The sequence below is a fragment of the Saimiri boliviensis genome, chromosome 2 (genome assembly GCF_048565385.1).
Source record: "Saimiri boliviensis isolate mSaiBol1 chromosome 2, mSaiBol1.pri, whole genome shotgun sequence".
In the NCBI taxonomy this organism is placed as follows: domain Eukaryota; kingdom Metazoa; phylum Chordata; class Mammalia; order Primates; family Cebidae; genus Saimiri; species Saimiri boliviensis.
In genome coordinates, this window is record NC_133450.1 from 76454447 (window position 1) to 76469622 (window position 15176).

Genomic DNA, 15176 nt, shown 5'->3' on the forward strand with positions numbered 1-15176 from the left:
GGATCACGAGGTCGAGAGATCGAGACCATCCTGGTCAACATGGTGAAACCCCGTCTCTACTAAAAATACAAAACATTAGCTGGGCATGGTGGTGCGTGCCTGTAATCTCAGCTATTGAGGAGGCTGAGGCAGGAGAATTGCTTGAACCCAGGAGGCGGAGGTTGCGGTGAGCCGAGATTGCGCCATTGCACTCCAGCCTGGGTAACAAGAGCGAAACTCCGTCTCAAAAAAAAAAAAAGAAAAATCTTGTTTGGAAAACTTGAAATTTTCTCCTTATATATATCATGTACATCAGACTTTTAATTGCAGTCATAAATTTCAATTGGGATAAGGACTTAAATATGGAAAAAATCAACAAAAACAAAAAGAAAAATACAGATGTCTGTATAATCTTGGCATAGAGAAGGCATATCTAAACAAAACTACAAAAACACAAAGTAAAATTTTGATAAATTTGATCATCTAGAAAGAGAAAACTTCATATAAAAAAACTGGAAACAAAGTGAAAAGACAATCGACCACCTGTGGCAGTGCATGCAGTCCCAGCTACTCTAGAAGCAGAGGTGGGAGGATTGCTTGAGCTCAGCAGTTTGAGGCCAACCTGGGCAACATAGCAAGACCCCATCTCTAAAAACAAACAAACAAAAACAAAAAAGGGCAAATGGCCAGGTGTGGTGGCTCACACCTGTAATCCCAGCACTTTGGAAGGCCAAGGCTCATGAATCACCTGAGGTCAGGAGTTCGAGACCAGCCTGACCAACATGGTGAAACCACATCTCTACTAAAAATATAAAAATTAGCAGGGTGTGATAGTGGATGCCTGTAATCCCAGCTACTCATGAGGCTGAGGCAGAAGAATCCCTTGAACCTAGGAGGTGGAGGTTATAGTTAGCTGAGATCATGCCATTGCATTCCAGCTTGGGTAACAAGAGCAAAACTTCACCTCAAAAAAAAAAAAAAAAAAAAAAAAAAAAAAAAAAAAAAAAAAAGAATGACAAATGATAAATTGGATTAAATATTTGCATTTTTTTGGCAGAATTAATAGATTTAATTTGTGTAGAATTTTTACACATCAATAATAAATACACTGATAGCAGAATAGGAAAAATAGGCAGATACAACTAGTTAATTCCAAGAAGAAATGCCACTGACCAATAAAATTTGAAAAAAGTGTTAAACTCATTGATTAAAAAATGCAGGCCGGGCGCGGTGGCTCAAGCCTGTAATCCCAGCACTTTGGGAGGCCGAGGCGGGTGGATCACGAGGTCAAAAGATCGAGACCATCCTGATCAACATGGTGAAACCCCGTCTCTACTAAAAATACAAAAAATTAGCTGGGCATGGTGGCGCATGCCTGTAATCCCAGCTACTCAGGAGGCTGAGGCAGGAGAATTGCCTGAACCCAGGAGGCGGAGGTTGCGGTGAGCCGAGATCGCGCCATTGCACTCCAGCCTGGGTAACAAGAGCGAAACTCCGTCTCCCAAAAAAAAAAAAAAAAAAAAAAAAAAATGCAGTAATCAGTAGCGACATACCTTTTGAACTTGCTATTGGTAGAAGATAATTCTTAATTTGACGGTTGAAACTTACGTTCTTATGATGTTTTTGGAAATCTATTTGGCATTATGTATGACATTGAGCATTGAGAGAGTTCATACACTTTGCCACAGAAATTCTGCTTCTAGAGCTGGAAAGTCATAAATGATTACTAGAATGTGACACAATATTCTTTTCATGGTGACTGGGCAGAAATGGTATGACAACACACTCCTGTTTTCACCCAGTATCTGTTATGGTTTGGGTTCATGGTTCATGGAAATATTATTTTCTTTCTTTCGTTTGATGTGAGGCCATATCAAACAGTGTATTGGAGAGAAAGTTCTGAACAACACGTTTCTTTAGATCAGACATCTGACAGATATCTTTAAGAATAATTAGTTTCCCCTACCACAGGATTCCCCAGTTCCCAAGTCACAGATTGGTACAGCAGGAGATGAGTGGCAGGCTAGCAAGCAGAGCTTCATCTGTATTTACAGCTTCTCCCCATAGTTTGCATTACTACCTGAGCTCCGCCTCCTGTCAGATCAGTGGCGGCAGCATTAGATTCTAACAGGAGTGCAAACCCTATTGTCAACTGCACAGGCGAAGGATCTAGGTTGCACATTCCTTATGAGAACCTAGTTTCTTTTCTTTTCTTTTTTTTGAGACGGAGTTTCGCTCTTGTTACCCAGGCTGGAGTGCAATGGTGCGATCTCGGCTCACCGCAACCTCCGCCTCCTGGGTTCAGGTAATTCTCCTGCCTCAGCCTCCTGAGTAGCTGGGATTACAGGCACGCGCCACCATGCCCAGCTAGTTTTTTGTATTTTTAGTAGAGACGGGGTTTCACCATGTTGACCAGGATGGTCTCGATCTCTGGACCTCGTGATCCACCCACCTCGGCCTCCCAAAGTGCTGGGATTACAGGCTTGAGCCACCGCGCCCGGCCGAGAACCTAATTTCTGATGATCTGTCACTTTCTCCCATCAACCCAAGATGTAACCGTCTGGTTGTAAGATAGCAAGCTCAGGGCTCTCACTGATCCTATATTACGGTGAGTCGTATAATTTGTTCATCATATATTGCAATGTAATAATAGAAATAAAGTGTACAATAAATGTAATGTGCTTGAATCATCCTGAAACCATCCCCCTTCCCCGATCTGTGGAAAAAGTGTCTTCCACAAAACTGGTCCCAGTGCCAAAAAGATTGGGACTGCTGCCATATCATATAGGAGGAGACACAAACTTATATGTTACACAGTAAATCTCCCCTGCGCCTGTTTAATGCAGAAAACCATGAAACATCCCCGAACCTTTATCCTAAGCTGGCTTATTTTTTTATGATGCTGTAGGAAATGACTTGGAAAGGTTTATTAACAGACCTTTTGGTTTGCCAGAATCTGTTAGGAAGCTTCTGAAGATCACTGGACCCAGAGACAGATTTTCCTCTGAATACACATTTAGAGGAAAATCTACATTTTCTTCTAAGCCCTGAAGACTTTGGTAGACTTCTTATTTTGGCAAAACAATGTGTGTTTTGAAATTAATGCAGCATTTCCTTTTTTCCCCCCATTTTAATGGATGACAGTGTGGAAGTAATTCGTCTGGGACATAGCTATTTTATAAACTGGGACCGGAAGATGTATTACTCTCGAAAAGCAACACCTGCAGAGGCTCGGACGACCACGCTCAATGAGGAACTGGGGCAGATTGAGTACATTTTCTCTGACAAAACGGGTACCCTCACTCAAAACATCATGACCTTTAAAAGATGTTCCATTAATGGGAGAATCTATGGTAAGAGAAACTACATTTTTCTTAACGATATTGTTGAGAATTTCTTGAATAGCTGACACCATTAAAAAAATTTTTAAATCCAAAATAATCACTGGCTGTTGTATTAATATGGGCACCATCAGCACCTACCATATGTATGCTTGGCAAACAATAAATTCTCACTAAATATATATGGGATAAATGTTGAGTAACTTAGAGAAAACTTTGGATTTTTTGCTATTCATGGATAGAGAAGAGGGTTAAATAGGATATTCCCTGAAGTTCCTTTCAGTGCTCCAACTGTGTGATTCTTTTTTAAAATTATTATTATACTTTAAGTTCTGGGATACATATGCAGAATGTGCAGGTTTGCTACATAGATGAACATGTAACATGGTGGTTTGCTGTACATCCATCAACCCATCATCTACATTAGGTATTTCTCTTAATGCCATCCTTTCTCTGGCCCCTAACCACTAGTAGGTCCTGCTGTGTGATATTCCCCTCTCTGTGTCCGTTTGTTCTCATTGTTCAACACCCACTTAGGAGTGAGAAGAACATGCAGTGTTTGGTTTTCTGTTCTTGTGTCAGTTCGCTGAAAATGATGGTTTCTAGCTTCATCTATGTCCCTGAAAAGGACATAAACTCATCAGTAATTTGTAATTTTTTGGGTATATACCCAGTAATGGGATTGCTAGGTCAAATGATATTTCTGGTTCTAGATCCTTGAGGAATTGCCACATTGTCTTCCACAATGATTGAACTAATTTACACTCCCACCAAGTGTAAAAACTTTCCTATTTCTCCACATCATCTCCAGCATCTGTTGATTCCTGACTTTTTAATGATCGCTTCTAACTAGCATGAGATGGTATCTCATTGTAATTTTGATTGGCATTTCTCTAATGACAGGTAATGATAAGCTTTTTTTCCATATGTTTTTTGGTCACATAAATGTCTTCTTTTGAGAAATGTCTTTTCATATCTTTTCCCATCTTTTTGATGAGGTTTTTTTTTCTTGTAAATTTCTATAAGTTCTTTGTAGATTCTGGTTATAAGCCCTTTGTCACATGGATAAATTGCAAAAATTTTCTCTTATTCTGTAGGTTGCCTGTTCACTGTGATAATAGTTTCTTTTGCTGTGCAGAAGCTATTTAGTTTAATTAGATCCCATTTGTCAATTTTGACTTTTGTTGTCACTGCTTTTGGTGTTTTAGTCATGAAGTCTTTGCCCATGCTTATGTCCTGAATGGTATTGCTTAGGCTTTCTTCTAGGGTTTTTATGGTTTTAGGTGTTATGTTTAAATATTTAATACATCTTGAGTTAATTTTTATGTAAGATGTAAGGAAGGGGTCCAGTTTCAGTTTTCTGCATATGGCTAGCCAGTTTTCCCAACATCATTTATTAAATAGGGAATCCTTTCCCCATTGCTTGTTTTTGTCAGGTTTGTCAAAGGTCAGATGATTGTAGATGTGTGATTTTATTTCTGAGGCCTCTGTTCTGTTCCATTGGTCTTTATATCTGTTTTGGTACCAGTACCATGCTCTTTGATTACTGTAGCCTTGTAGTATAGTTTGAAGTCAGGTAACATGATGCTTCCAGCTTTGTTCTTTTTGCTTAAAATTGACTTGGCTAAATGGGCTCTTTTTTGGTTCCTTAGGATATTTAAAGTAGTTTTTTGCTAATTCTGAAGAATGTTAATGGTAGCTTGATGGGGATAGCATTGAATGTATAAATTACTTTGGGCAGTATTGCCATTTTCATGATATTGATTATTCCTATCCATGAGCATGGAATATTTTCCGTTTGTTTGTGTCCTCTCTTATTTCCCTGAGTAGTGGTAGCAATTACTACAAAGACAATAAAATACCTAGGAATACAACTCACAGGTTTACTCATGATTTAGCTCTCTGTCTATTACTGGTGTACAGGAATGCTTGTGATTTTTGCACATTGATTGTGAATTCTGAGATATTGCTGAAGTTGCTTATCAGCTTAAGGAGATTTTGGGCTGAGATGATGGGGTTTTCTAAATATACAATCATGTCATCTGCAAACAGACAATTTGACTTCCTCTCTTCCTATTTAAATACTGTTTATTTCTTTTTCTTGCCTGATTGTCCTGGCCAGAACTTCCAATACTATGTTAAATAGGAGTGATGAGAGGGGCCATCCTTGTCTTGTGCCGATTTTCAAAGGGATACTTCCAGCTTTTGCCCATTCAGTATGATATTGGCTGTGGGTTTGTCATAAATAGCTCTTACCATTTTGAGATAAATTCCATCAATACTTAGTTTATTGAGAGTTTTTAGCATGAAGAGGTGTTAAATTTTATTGAAGGCCTTTTCTGCGTCTATTGAGATAATGATGTGGTTTTTGTAATTGGTTCTGTTTATGTGAGGGATTATGTTTACTGATTTGCGTATGTTGAACCAGCCTTGCATCCCAGGGATGAATCTGACTTGATTATGGTGGATAAGCTTTTTGACACGCTGCTGGATTTGGTTTGCCGTATTTTATTCAGGATTTTTGCATTGATATTTATCAGAGATATGGGATTGAAATTTTCTTTTTTTGTTATGTCTCTGCCAGGTTTTGGTATTGAGATGATGCTACCCTCTTAAAATGAGTTAGGCAGGAGTCCCTCTTTTTCTATTGTTTGAAATAGTTTCAAAAAGAATGGTGCCAGCTCCTCTTTGCACCTTTGGTAGAATTTGGCTGTGAATCCATCTGGTCATGTGTTTTTTTTTTTTTTTTGCTTAGTAGGCTATTAACTACTACCTCAATTTTAGAACTTGTTATTGGTCTGTTATTCAGGGATTCAACTTCTTCCTGGTTTAGTCTTGGGAGAGTGTGTGTGTCCAGGAATTTATCCATTTCTTCTAGATTTTCTAGTTTATTTGAGTAGAGGTGTTTATAGTATTCTCTGATGGTAGTTTGCATTTCTGTGGGATCAGTGGTGATATCCCTTTACCATTTTTTATGGTGTCTATTTGATTCTTATCTCTTATTAGTCTGGCTAGCAGTCTATCAATTTTGTTGACCTTTTTTAAAAAAACCAGCTCCTGGATTTATTGATTTTTTTGAAGTGGTTTCTTTTTGTGTGTGTGCCTCTATCTCCTTCAGTTCTGCTTTGATCTTAGTTATTTCTTGTCTTCTGCTAGCTTTTGAATTTGTTTGCTTTTGCTTCTTTAGTTCTTTTAATCGTGAATTTATGTTATCAGTTTTAGACCTTTTCCCCTTTCTCTTGTGGGCATTTAGTGCTATAAATTTTCCTCTAAACACTGCTTTAGCTGTGTCCCAGAGATTCTGGTATGTTGTATCTTTATTCTCATTGGTTTCAAAGAACTTCTTGATTTCTGACTTAATTTCATTATTTACCCGGTAGTCATTCAGGAGCAGGTTGTTCAGTTTTTATGTAGTTGTGCAGTTTTGAGTGAGCTTCTTAATCCTGAGTTCTCATTTGATTGTACTGTGGTCTAAGAGACTTTGTTACAATTTCTGTTCTTTTGCATTTGTTAAGGAGTGTTTTACTTCCAATTATGTGGTCAATTTTAGAATAAGTGTGATGTGGTGCTGAGAAGAATGTATATTCTGTGAATTTGGGTGGAGACTTCTGTAGATGTCGATTAAATTCGCTTGGTCCAGAGCAGAGTTCAAGTCCTGGATATCCTTGTTAATTTTCTGTCTCATTGATCTGTCTAATACTGACAATGTGGTGTTAGAGTCTCCCGCTATTATTGTGTGGCAGTCTAAGTCTCTCTGTAGATCTCTAAGAACTTGTTTTATGAATCTGGTTGCTCCTGTATCGGGTACATATATATTTTTGTTGTATTGATCTCTTTACTATTATGTAATGTCTTTCTTTGTCTTTTTGATCTTTGTTGGTTTACAATCTGTTTTATCAGAGACTAGGATTGCAACCCCTGGTATTGTTTTTTTGCTTTCCATTTGCTTGGTAAATATTCCTCTACCCCTTTATTTTGAGCCCATGTATGTCTTTGCATGTGAGGTGGGTCTCCTGAATATAGCACATTGACTCCTTATCCAATTTGACAGTCTGTGTTTTTTAACTGGGGCATTTAACCCATTTACATTTATGTGTGAATTTGATCCTGCCATTGTGATGCTAGCTGGTTATTTTGCCTGTTAGTTGATGCAGTTTCTTCCTAGTGTCGATGACCTTTACAATTTGGTATGTTTTTGCAGTGGTTGGTACCAGTTTTTCCCTTCTATATTTAGTGCTTCCTTTAGGAGCTCTTAGAGGGCAGGCCTTGTGGTGACAGAAGATGTCAGCATGTGCTTATTTGTAAAGGATTTTATTTCTCCTTCACTTATAAAGCTTAGTTTTGCTGGATATGAAATTCTGGGTTGAAAATTCTTTTCTTTAAGAATGTTGAGTATTGGCCCCCACTCTCTTCTGGCTTGTAGGGTTTCTGCAGAGAGATCCACTTTAAGTCTGATGGGCTTCCCTTTGTGAGTAAGCTGACCTTTTTCTCTGGCTACTCTTGACATTTTTTCCATCATTTCCACCTTGGTGAATCTGACTATTATGTTTCTTGGGGTTGTTCTTCTAGAGGAGTATCTTTGTGGTGTTCTCTGTATTTTCCGAATTTGAATGTTGGCTTGTATTGCTAGGTTGGGGAAGTTCTCCTGCATAATGTCCTGAAGAATGTTTTCCAACTTGATTTCATTCTCCTCGTTGCTTTCAGGTACACCAATCAAATGTAAGTTTGATCTTTTCACATAGTCCCATTATTTCTTGGAAGCTTTGTTCATTCCTTTTCATTCTTTTTTCTCCAATCTTGTCCTCATGCATTATTTCATTAAGTTTATCTTCAATCTCTGATATCCTTTCTTCTGCTAGGTTGATTCAGCTATGGATACTTGTGTATGCTTCACAAAGTTCTTGTGTTGTGATTTTCAGCTCCATCAGGTTCTTCTCTAGGCTGGTTATTCTAGTTAGCAATTCATCTAACCTTTTTTCAAGGTTTTTAGCTTCCTTTCATTGGGTTACTCCATGCTCCTTTAGCTCGGAGGGGTTTGTTATTATCTACCTTCTGAAGCCTACTTCTGTCAGTCAAACTCATTTTCTGTCCAGTTTTGTTCCCTTGCTGGCAAGGAGTTTGATCCTTTGGAGGAGGAGAGGTATCCTGGCATTTGGAGTTTTCAGCCTTTTTGTACTTGTTTTTCCTCATCTTCCTGGATTTATCTACCTTTAGTCTTTGATGCTGGTGACCTTCAAATGGGGTTTTTGTGTGGACATCCTTTTTGTTGATGTTGTTGCTATTCCTTTCTGTTTGTTAGTTTTCCTTCTAACAGTCAGGCCCTCTGCTGTAGATCTACTGGAGTTTGCTCGAGGTCCATTCCAGACACTATTTGCCTGGATATCACCAGTGGAGGCTTCAGAACAGGAAATATTGCTGCCTGTTTATTTCTCTGGAAGCTTCCTCCCAGGGGGCACCTGCTGGATGCCAGTTGGAGCTCTCCTGCATGAATTGTCTATTGATTCCTGCTGGGAGGTGTCTCCTAGTCAGGAGGCATGGGGATCAGGTACCCACTTGTGGAGGCAGTCTGTCCCTTTGCAGAACTCAAGTGCTGTGCTGGGAAATCCACTGCTCACTTCAGAACTGGTAGGTAGGAACTTTTACATCTGTTGAATCTGGACCCACAGCTGCCCTTTCCCCCAGGTGCTCTGTCCCAGGGAGATGGTTTTATCTATAAGCCCCTGACTGGAGCTGCTGTCTTTCTTCAGAGATGCCCTGCCCAGAGAGGAGGAACTAGAAAGGCAGTCTGTCTATCGTGACTTTGTGGTGCTGTGGTGGGCTCTGCACAGTTCGAACTTCCTGGCAGCTTTGTTAACACTGTGTGGGGAAAAATCTTTACTCCAGTCTCAGTAATGGCAGATACCCTTCTCCCCACCAAGCTGGAGCATCCCAGATTGACTTCAGGCTACTGTGCTGGCAGTGAGAATTTCAAGCCTGTGGATCTTACCTTGCTGGGCTTTGTGGGGGTGTGATCTGCTGAGCTAGACCATTTGGCTCCCTGGCTTCAGCCCTCTTACCAGGGGAGTGAAGGCTTCAGCTCCCTTTCCAGGGGAGTGCCTCGCTGGTGTTCCAGGTGCTACTGGGGTATGAAAAACTACTAAAAAACTACTAAAACTACTAAAACTACTGGGGTATGAAAAACTAGCTCAGTGTCTTCCCAAATGGCCATCCAGTTTTGTGCTGGTGAAACCCAGGGCCCTTGTGGTGTAGGGACCCAAGGGAAGCTCCTGGTCTGTTGGTTGCAAAGATCATAGGAAAAGCACAGTATCTTTGTCGGAATGTACCATTCTTCTCGGTACAGTCTCTCATGGCTTCCCTTGGCTAGGGGAGAGAAATCACCTGACCCCTTGTGCTTCCTGGGTGAGGCAGCATCCCATTCTGTTTTGGCTCACTTCTGTGGGCTGCACCCACTGTCTTACTAGTCCCAACGAGATGAGCTGTGTACCTAGCTGGAAATGCAGAAATCACCTGCCTTCTGCATTGATCTTGCTGGGAGCTACAGACTGGAGCTAATCCTATTTGATCATCTTTCCCAGGTTCCCCCAGCTGTGTCATTCTGTTCTGTAGTGCTCAGTAGAGCCATATCCTAGGGAGGACAAGTTCTTGGCCACCTGAGTTATCTCAGTAAGGGCAGCATTTTATACTTGCTTCCTATCAGCTCTGGGGGTTATATAAGTGCATGTGGTTTTGGGAAGCTACTATTCATTTACAGAACTGCCTTGAATGGCCAGATAGTCTGTTTCATTAATACCCACTTCTTGTTTGCATGCTTTTATCAGAATACATGCTCTTTATTTTGCTTTTCAAGCATTCTATTTATATGTGACCTTTGTCATTCCAGCGCTGGCCATTTAGCAGATAGTTCCTTCTGCTTAGAACACAAAAGCTCTGCAGAACTTTCTATTCAGATTCCTCTGTTCTCCCAGTGGCCCTTCATGGGACTCTGAGTGTCTAGTTTCTCAATATGAGAATATCAAGAAGTAAAGGAAATCCAAGAAAGAGCAAGGAACTTTTCCTTTGTCCCCTGATGGGAAACTTCACATATTGCCAATTATTTTAAAGTGAGATTTGACCCTAAACAAAACTAAGAATACAAGAAGTTGATGATTGCACTCTCCTACCTTTTGACCTTCTTTGGTTACCCACATCCCTACAACCCATGTTCATTATGATTTCCTTAGCTGTCTTCCACTCCCAGCTTGCTCTTCTGCCTTCTCTGGCAGTGGACAAGATGATTTCCAACTTGGACTTCCACAAGCCCTCAGTTGCATTGTTATATCAATATATTAATCTTACATTGGTATCATAAGGACTGGTAAATAACATAGAACCTTCCCTTAAAAAGTTCTCATTGGACATTATTTTCAGAGACTTTCTAAAAATATTGATTTAATCCAAAAATAGTTTAAATGGAAAATCTTTAATTAGAATATTGAAAATATTTTGAATTTTGGGGACCTTTTGAATTTTTTTGCCATGTGTAGATCTAATAATAAAATCACTTCTAGGAAGCAATTTTAAAGGAATTATCAGACATGTGGAGCAAGATTCATTTGTAGAAATGTTTGTCACCTTTTGTGATAAAGACCCTATTTTTGGAGAAAGCCCTTGACTTTTACAAAATATATATTTCAAGATCTTTGCAACTCTCCAAATTTGCAAATCCCATGATGGCTTATAATTCCTCTCATAAAATGCAGGAAAGTAACTTAAAGATTTAAGTAATCCCTTTAGACTCTTAATTTATATGCTGTTACAATTTATAATGCATTTATAATACCATTAAAATAAATTCTTACTAAAGCACTCACAGAATGTTTCAGAATCATTTTTTCTTGTTTTCGTACAACTTGGGCATATATATGTCACAGATGCAGGCCTTAGGAAAATTTAACATTCTACTTTAATTTATCTAAATATTCTATTTCCTGGCTAAGAAATATTACCTTCATAGACAATTTTTCTTCACTTTTATCAACAGCCGTGTAAATGGGCTTTTATTGAAGGGAGGATGCAGACCATTTAACACAAAGACACAGTTTTGTTTTGTTTTTCTTTCTTCCATCATTTTATTAGAGTGATGGCATACAGAGTAACCACTAGAGCATAACACGGTGAATTTGAGATTTAAATTCCAGGTGCTAGGCCAGTTTCAATCACTAGCTCAGGGACTCCTCCCACACAGCAACTGTACAGCATTCCAGACTCAGACCAACGCCCCAGAGAAACAACAGATAACTGCTTGTCAAGTGCTTGGTGCTCATAGCGTTGCATAGTGAAGAGAGAGAGAATTTGGATTAAAAACCCACTATGCTGACTTTTTAGTTTTCGTTCAGTCATGTCATTTGGAACCATTCTGTGTTTCCCTTATCCATAAAATAGAAATGAAAATCTTCACTTTATAAGTTTATTATAAGGATCAGTGATAATTTAAGTGCCTGGCACAGGGTTGATTCAAGTATCTCTTTTTTTTTCAACTTTTAAGTTCAGGGATACAAGTGCAGGTTGTACAGGTTTGTTAAACAGGTAAATGCGTGCCATGGTGGTTTGCTGGACAGATCATTTCATCACCTAGGCATTAAGCCTAGCATCCCTTAGTTATTCTTCCTGATGCTCTCTCTCTGTACCCCTGCCAACAGGCTCCAGTGTGTGCTTTGTCCCCCGTGTGTCCATGTGTTCTCATCATTCAGCTCCCACTTATAAGTGAGAACATGCAGTGTTTGCTTTTCTGTTCTTGTGTTAGTTTGCTGAGGATAATGGATTCCAGTCCCATTCATGTCCCAGCAAAGGATATGACCTCATTCCTTCTTATGGCTGCATAGTATTCCATGGTGTATATGTACCACATTTTCTTTATTCAGTCTATCAATCATGGGCATTTAGGTTAATTCCATGTCTTTGCTACTGTGAATAGGGTTGCAACGAACATATGTGTGCATGTATCTTCATAATATAATGATTTATATTCCTTTGGGTATATACCCAGTAATGGGATTATTGGATCAAATGTTATTTCTGCCTCTAGGTCTTTGAGGTTTGCCACACTGTCTTCCACAATGGCTGAACTAATTTACAGTTCCACCAACAGTGTATAAGAGTTTCTTTTTCTCCACAACTTCATCAGCACCTGTTATTTTTTGACCTTTTATTAATAGCCATTCTGATGGGTGTGAGATGGTATCTCATTGTAGTTTTGATTTGTATATCTCCACAGTGATCAGTGATGTTAAGCTTTTTTTCAAATCTTTGTTCACTCCATGTATTCTTCCTTTTGAGAAGTCTGTTCATGTTCTTTGCCCACATTTTAATGGGATTGTTGGTTTTTTTCTCTTGTAAATTTGTTTTAAGTTCCTTATAGATTCTAGATATTAGACCTTTGTCAGATGGATAGATGGCAAAAATTTTCTCCCATTCTGTAGGTTGTCTGTTCACTCTGATGATAGTTTCTTTAAGTAACTCATTATTATTATGAAAAGAAATATAATCCTGGCAAATAGTATGAAACCTTCCACTGTCAAGCAAAAATTTAAAAAATAAATGCCCCATAATAGGGAAAGTGAAAATAAATTATGCTACATCTATAATCATGGGCTACTGTACAGCCATTCAAAATAAGATTCACAACAGACTTTAATTTGTAGGAGAAATTTGCCTACTTTATATGGTTAAAAACTGCAAGAACAAGAAGTTTATGAACAATATGGTGAATATATCTGTATATAAAAATATACAATAAAGATCTTTCTACAAATTCTAGTTATTTCTGGATGAAGGGACTATTTGATTTTTATTTCATATTGTAAATGTCCCATTGTAAATGTCCATTATATCTATAATAAGTACATATTAGCTTTATACTGAGAAAAAAGTTATTTTAAATTTCTGACACATGGATGGCTATGTTTTCTGCCTGCAGAAAGTACTGGTATTGTTTAAAGTTTACATACTAATTTGACCTTGATACTACACAGATTTATCTGGTCCAAACCAAAATAGGCAAAGCTCTACACCGGGGTGAATTGGTCTGGCTAGGATGTGATTCTGGATTTCTCAAAAGTGGGAATAATGTGGAAGACAACAATTTGCCTCTTGTAAATTTCATAGATAATGTGATAACAGAATGATAACATTTACAGAAAAACATGATTGCTCATTTTGTTTTAATGCCTACTGCATTTTAGTCCAATCTTGGGCAAACACAAATGTCTCACTGCATAATTGCCATGTTTAGGGTTACAGTTTGAAAATATTCCTAAAACCATTTCTCTGTTTAAATTCATAATGCCGTCTAGTAATGATATTACATATTACATATTACAGTAATATGGCTGTAATAAATAATAAGTGTATTCCTTAAAATGAAATATCTAAATCTAATTTCATTTCACTTACTTTTAATTCTCAATTTTTGTTTTGTCAGGTGAAGTACGTGATGACCTAGGTCAGAAGACGGAAGTAACTCAGGTATGGAAGTGATAAAGTTTTATTCTTAGTTTAATTTCAAATTATATGTGCTTTTAAGAAAATGACAAACTTTTAGTGTCCTAATTTCCACTAAGACCAGATGAGATACTTAATGTATAACATTAAAAAAATAGATTAATATGGTTCCAAATTCCTTCTCATCTAGATTCCCCAACCAGAAATTTCCTTCTATTTTTTATTCTTGAGATATTTATGCAGATGCAAGCTATTATATTCCCCCACCTTTTACATAGAGGAGAGATAATCATGTAGGTGGTAGCATAATTTACATACTGTTCTTCAACTTTCTCCACAGCGTGTCTTGGAGATCTTTCTAGAATACTTTTTAAAAAGTACTTTCTCATTCTTTTTAATGGCTGAATGATATTTTGTCATATTGATGTTCCAGAAGTTAATATGAAGAGACACTAATGGACATTTAAGATTTTCAGTATTTTCCTACTAAAGAAAATACAGCACAAATAACTGGGTACATAAGTTATTTCACATGTTAGGGAATATAGCATCTGTTTCTGGAAATGAAATTACTAAATCAAAAGGTATGTGCATTCATAATTTGGTAAATATTGCAAATTGCCTTTTTTAGAATTCATAACAATTTACCTTGACACAAGCAAGTTTAAGAGTGTCTGATTTTTCCCCACTGTCACCAATGCAGTGTTTTACCAAATTTTGTGATTTTTGATGAGATTATATAAAAAATGAGTATAGCAATATTGGTTCTAATTTTAATTTCTCCTATTATAAGTGATGTTGGATGTACTTTCAAATGTTTAAGAGCTTACTGTATTTCTGTAAGTTTCTGGTTCATAATTTTTTACTCATTTTTTTCTATTTGATTGTTAATTTGTTTATTTTTATATTAGGGAAAATAAGTATTTGTGAAATGAGTTTTATGTAATATTAGGGAAAATAAGTATTTGTGAAATGAGTTTTACGTAATATTAGGGAAAATAAGTATTTGTGAAATGAGTTTTACGTATTCTTTTTTCAATTTGTCATTTGTCCCATGATTTTTTTTTCTGGTATTTTTGCTATGAGAAGTACTTTATTTTCATGTAGTTGAGTTTATCACTTTTTCCTCCCTCTGTCACTGAGTTTTATGCCGTAACTATAAAGCACACCATCATTATAGAGTTAATGTTTTGCATTTAAATTTTAGACTCATTTGGATTTTATCCTGGTGTGGCATGTAAAGTATAAGTCCAAATATATGTTTTTCCAGATGACTACTGACTTTACCCATTTACTTAAAAGTCTGTTCTTTTTTTCGCCAATTTGGGATGTTGCCTTTATAACAAGGCAAACTTGTGTACTAGGTCTATTACTGAA

The 15176-nt window shown here is 37.7% G+C and overlaps 1 protein-coding gene across 9 annotated transcripts in view; it reads left to right on the forward strand.

The window, feature by feature from the left end:
- ATP8B4 (ATPase phospholipid transporting 8B4 (putative)) overlaps nucleotides 1-15176 on the forward strand; it is a 302163-nt gene that overhangs the window by 140132 nt on the left and 146855 nt on the right. For all 9 annotated transcript variants that reach the window (XR_012516263.1, XM_074393624.1, XM_074393622.1 and 6 more), the window contains 2 exons: nucleotides 3124-3332; nucleotides 13780-13823. Coding sequence is in view for 8 of the 9 variants with exons in the window: in XM_074393624.1 (XP_074249725.1) it covers nucleotides 3124-3332; nucleotides 13780-13823 (253 nt within the window). In the remaining variant the exon portion in view is untranslated. The remainder of the gene's footprint in view (nucleotides 1-3123; nucleotides 3333-13779; nucleotides 13824-15176) is intronic.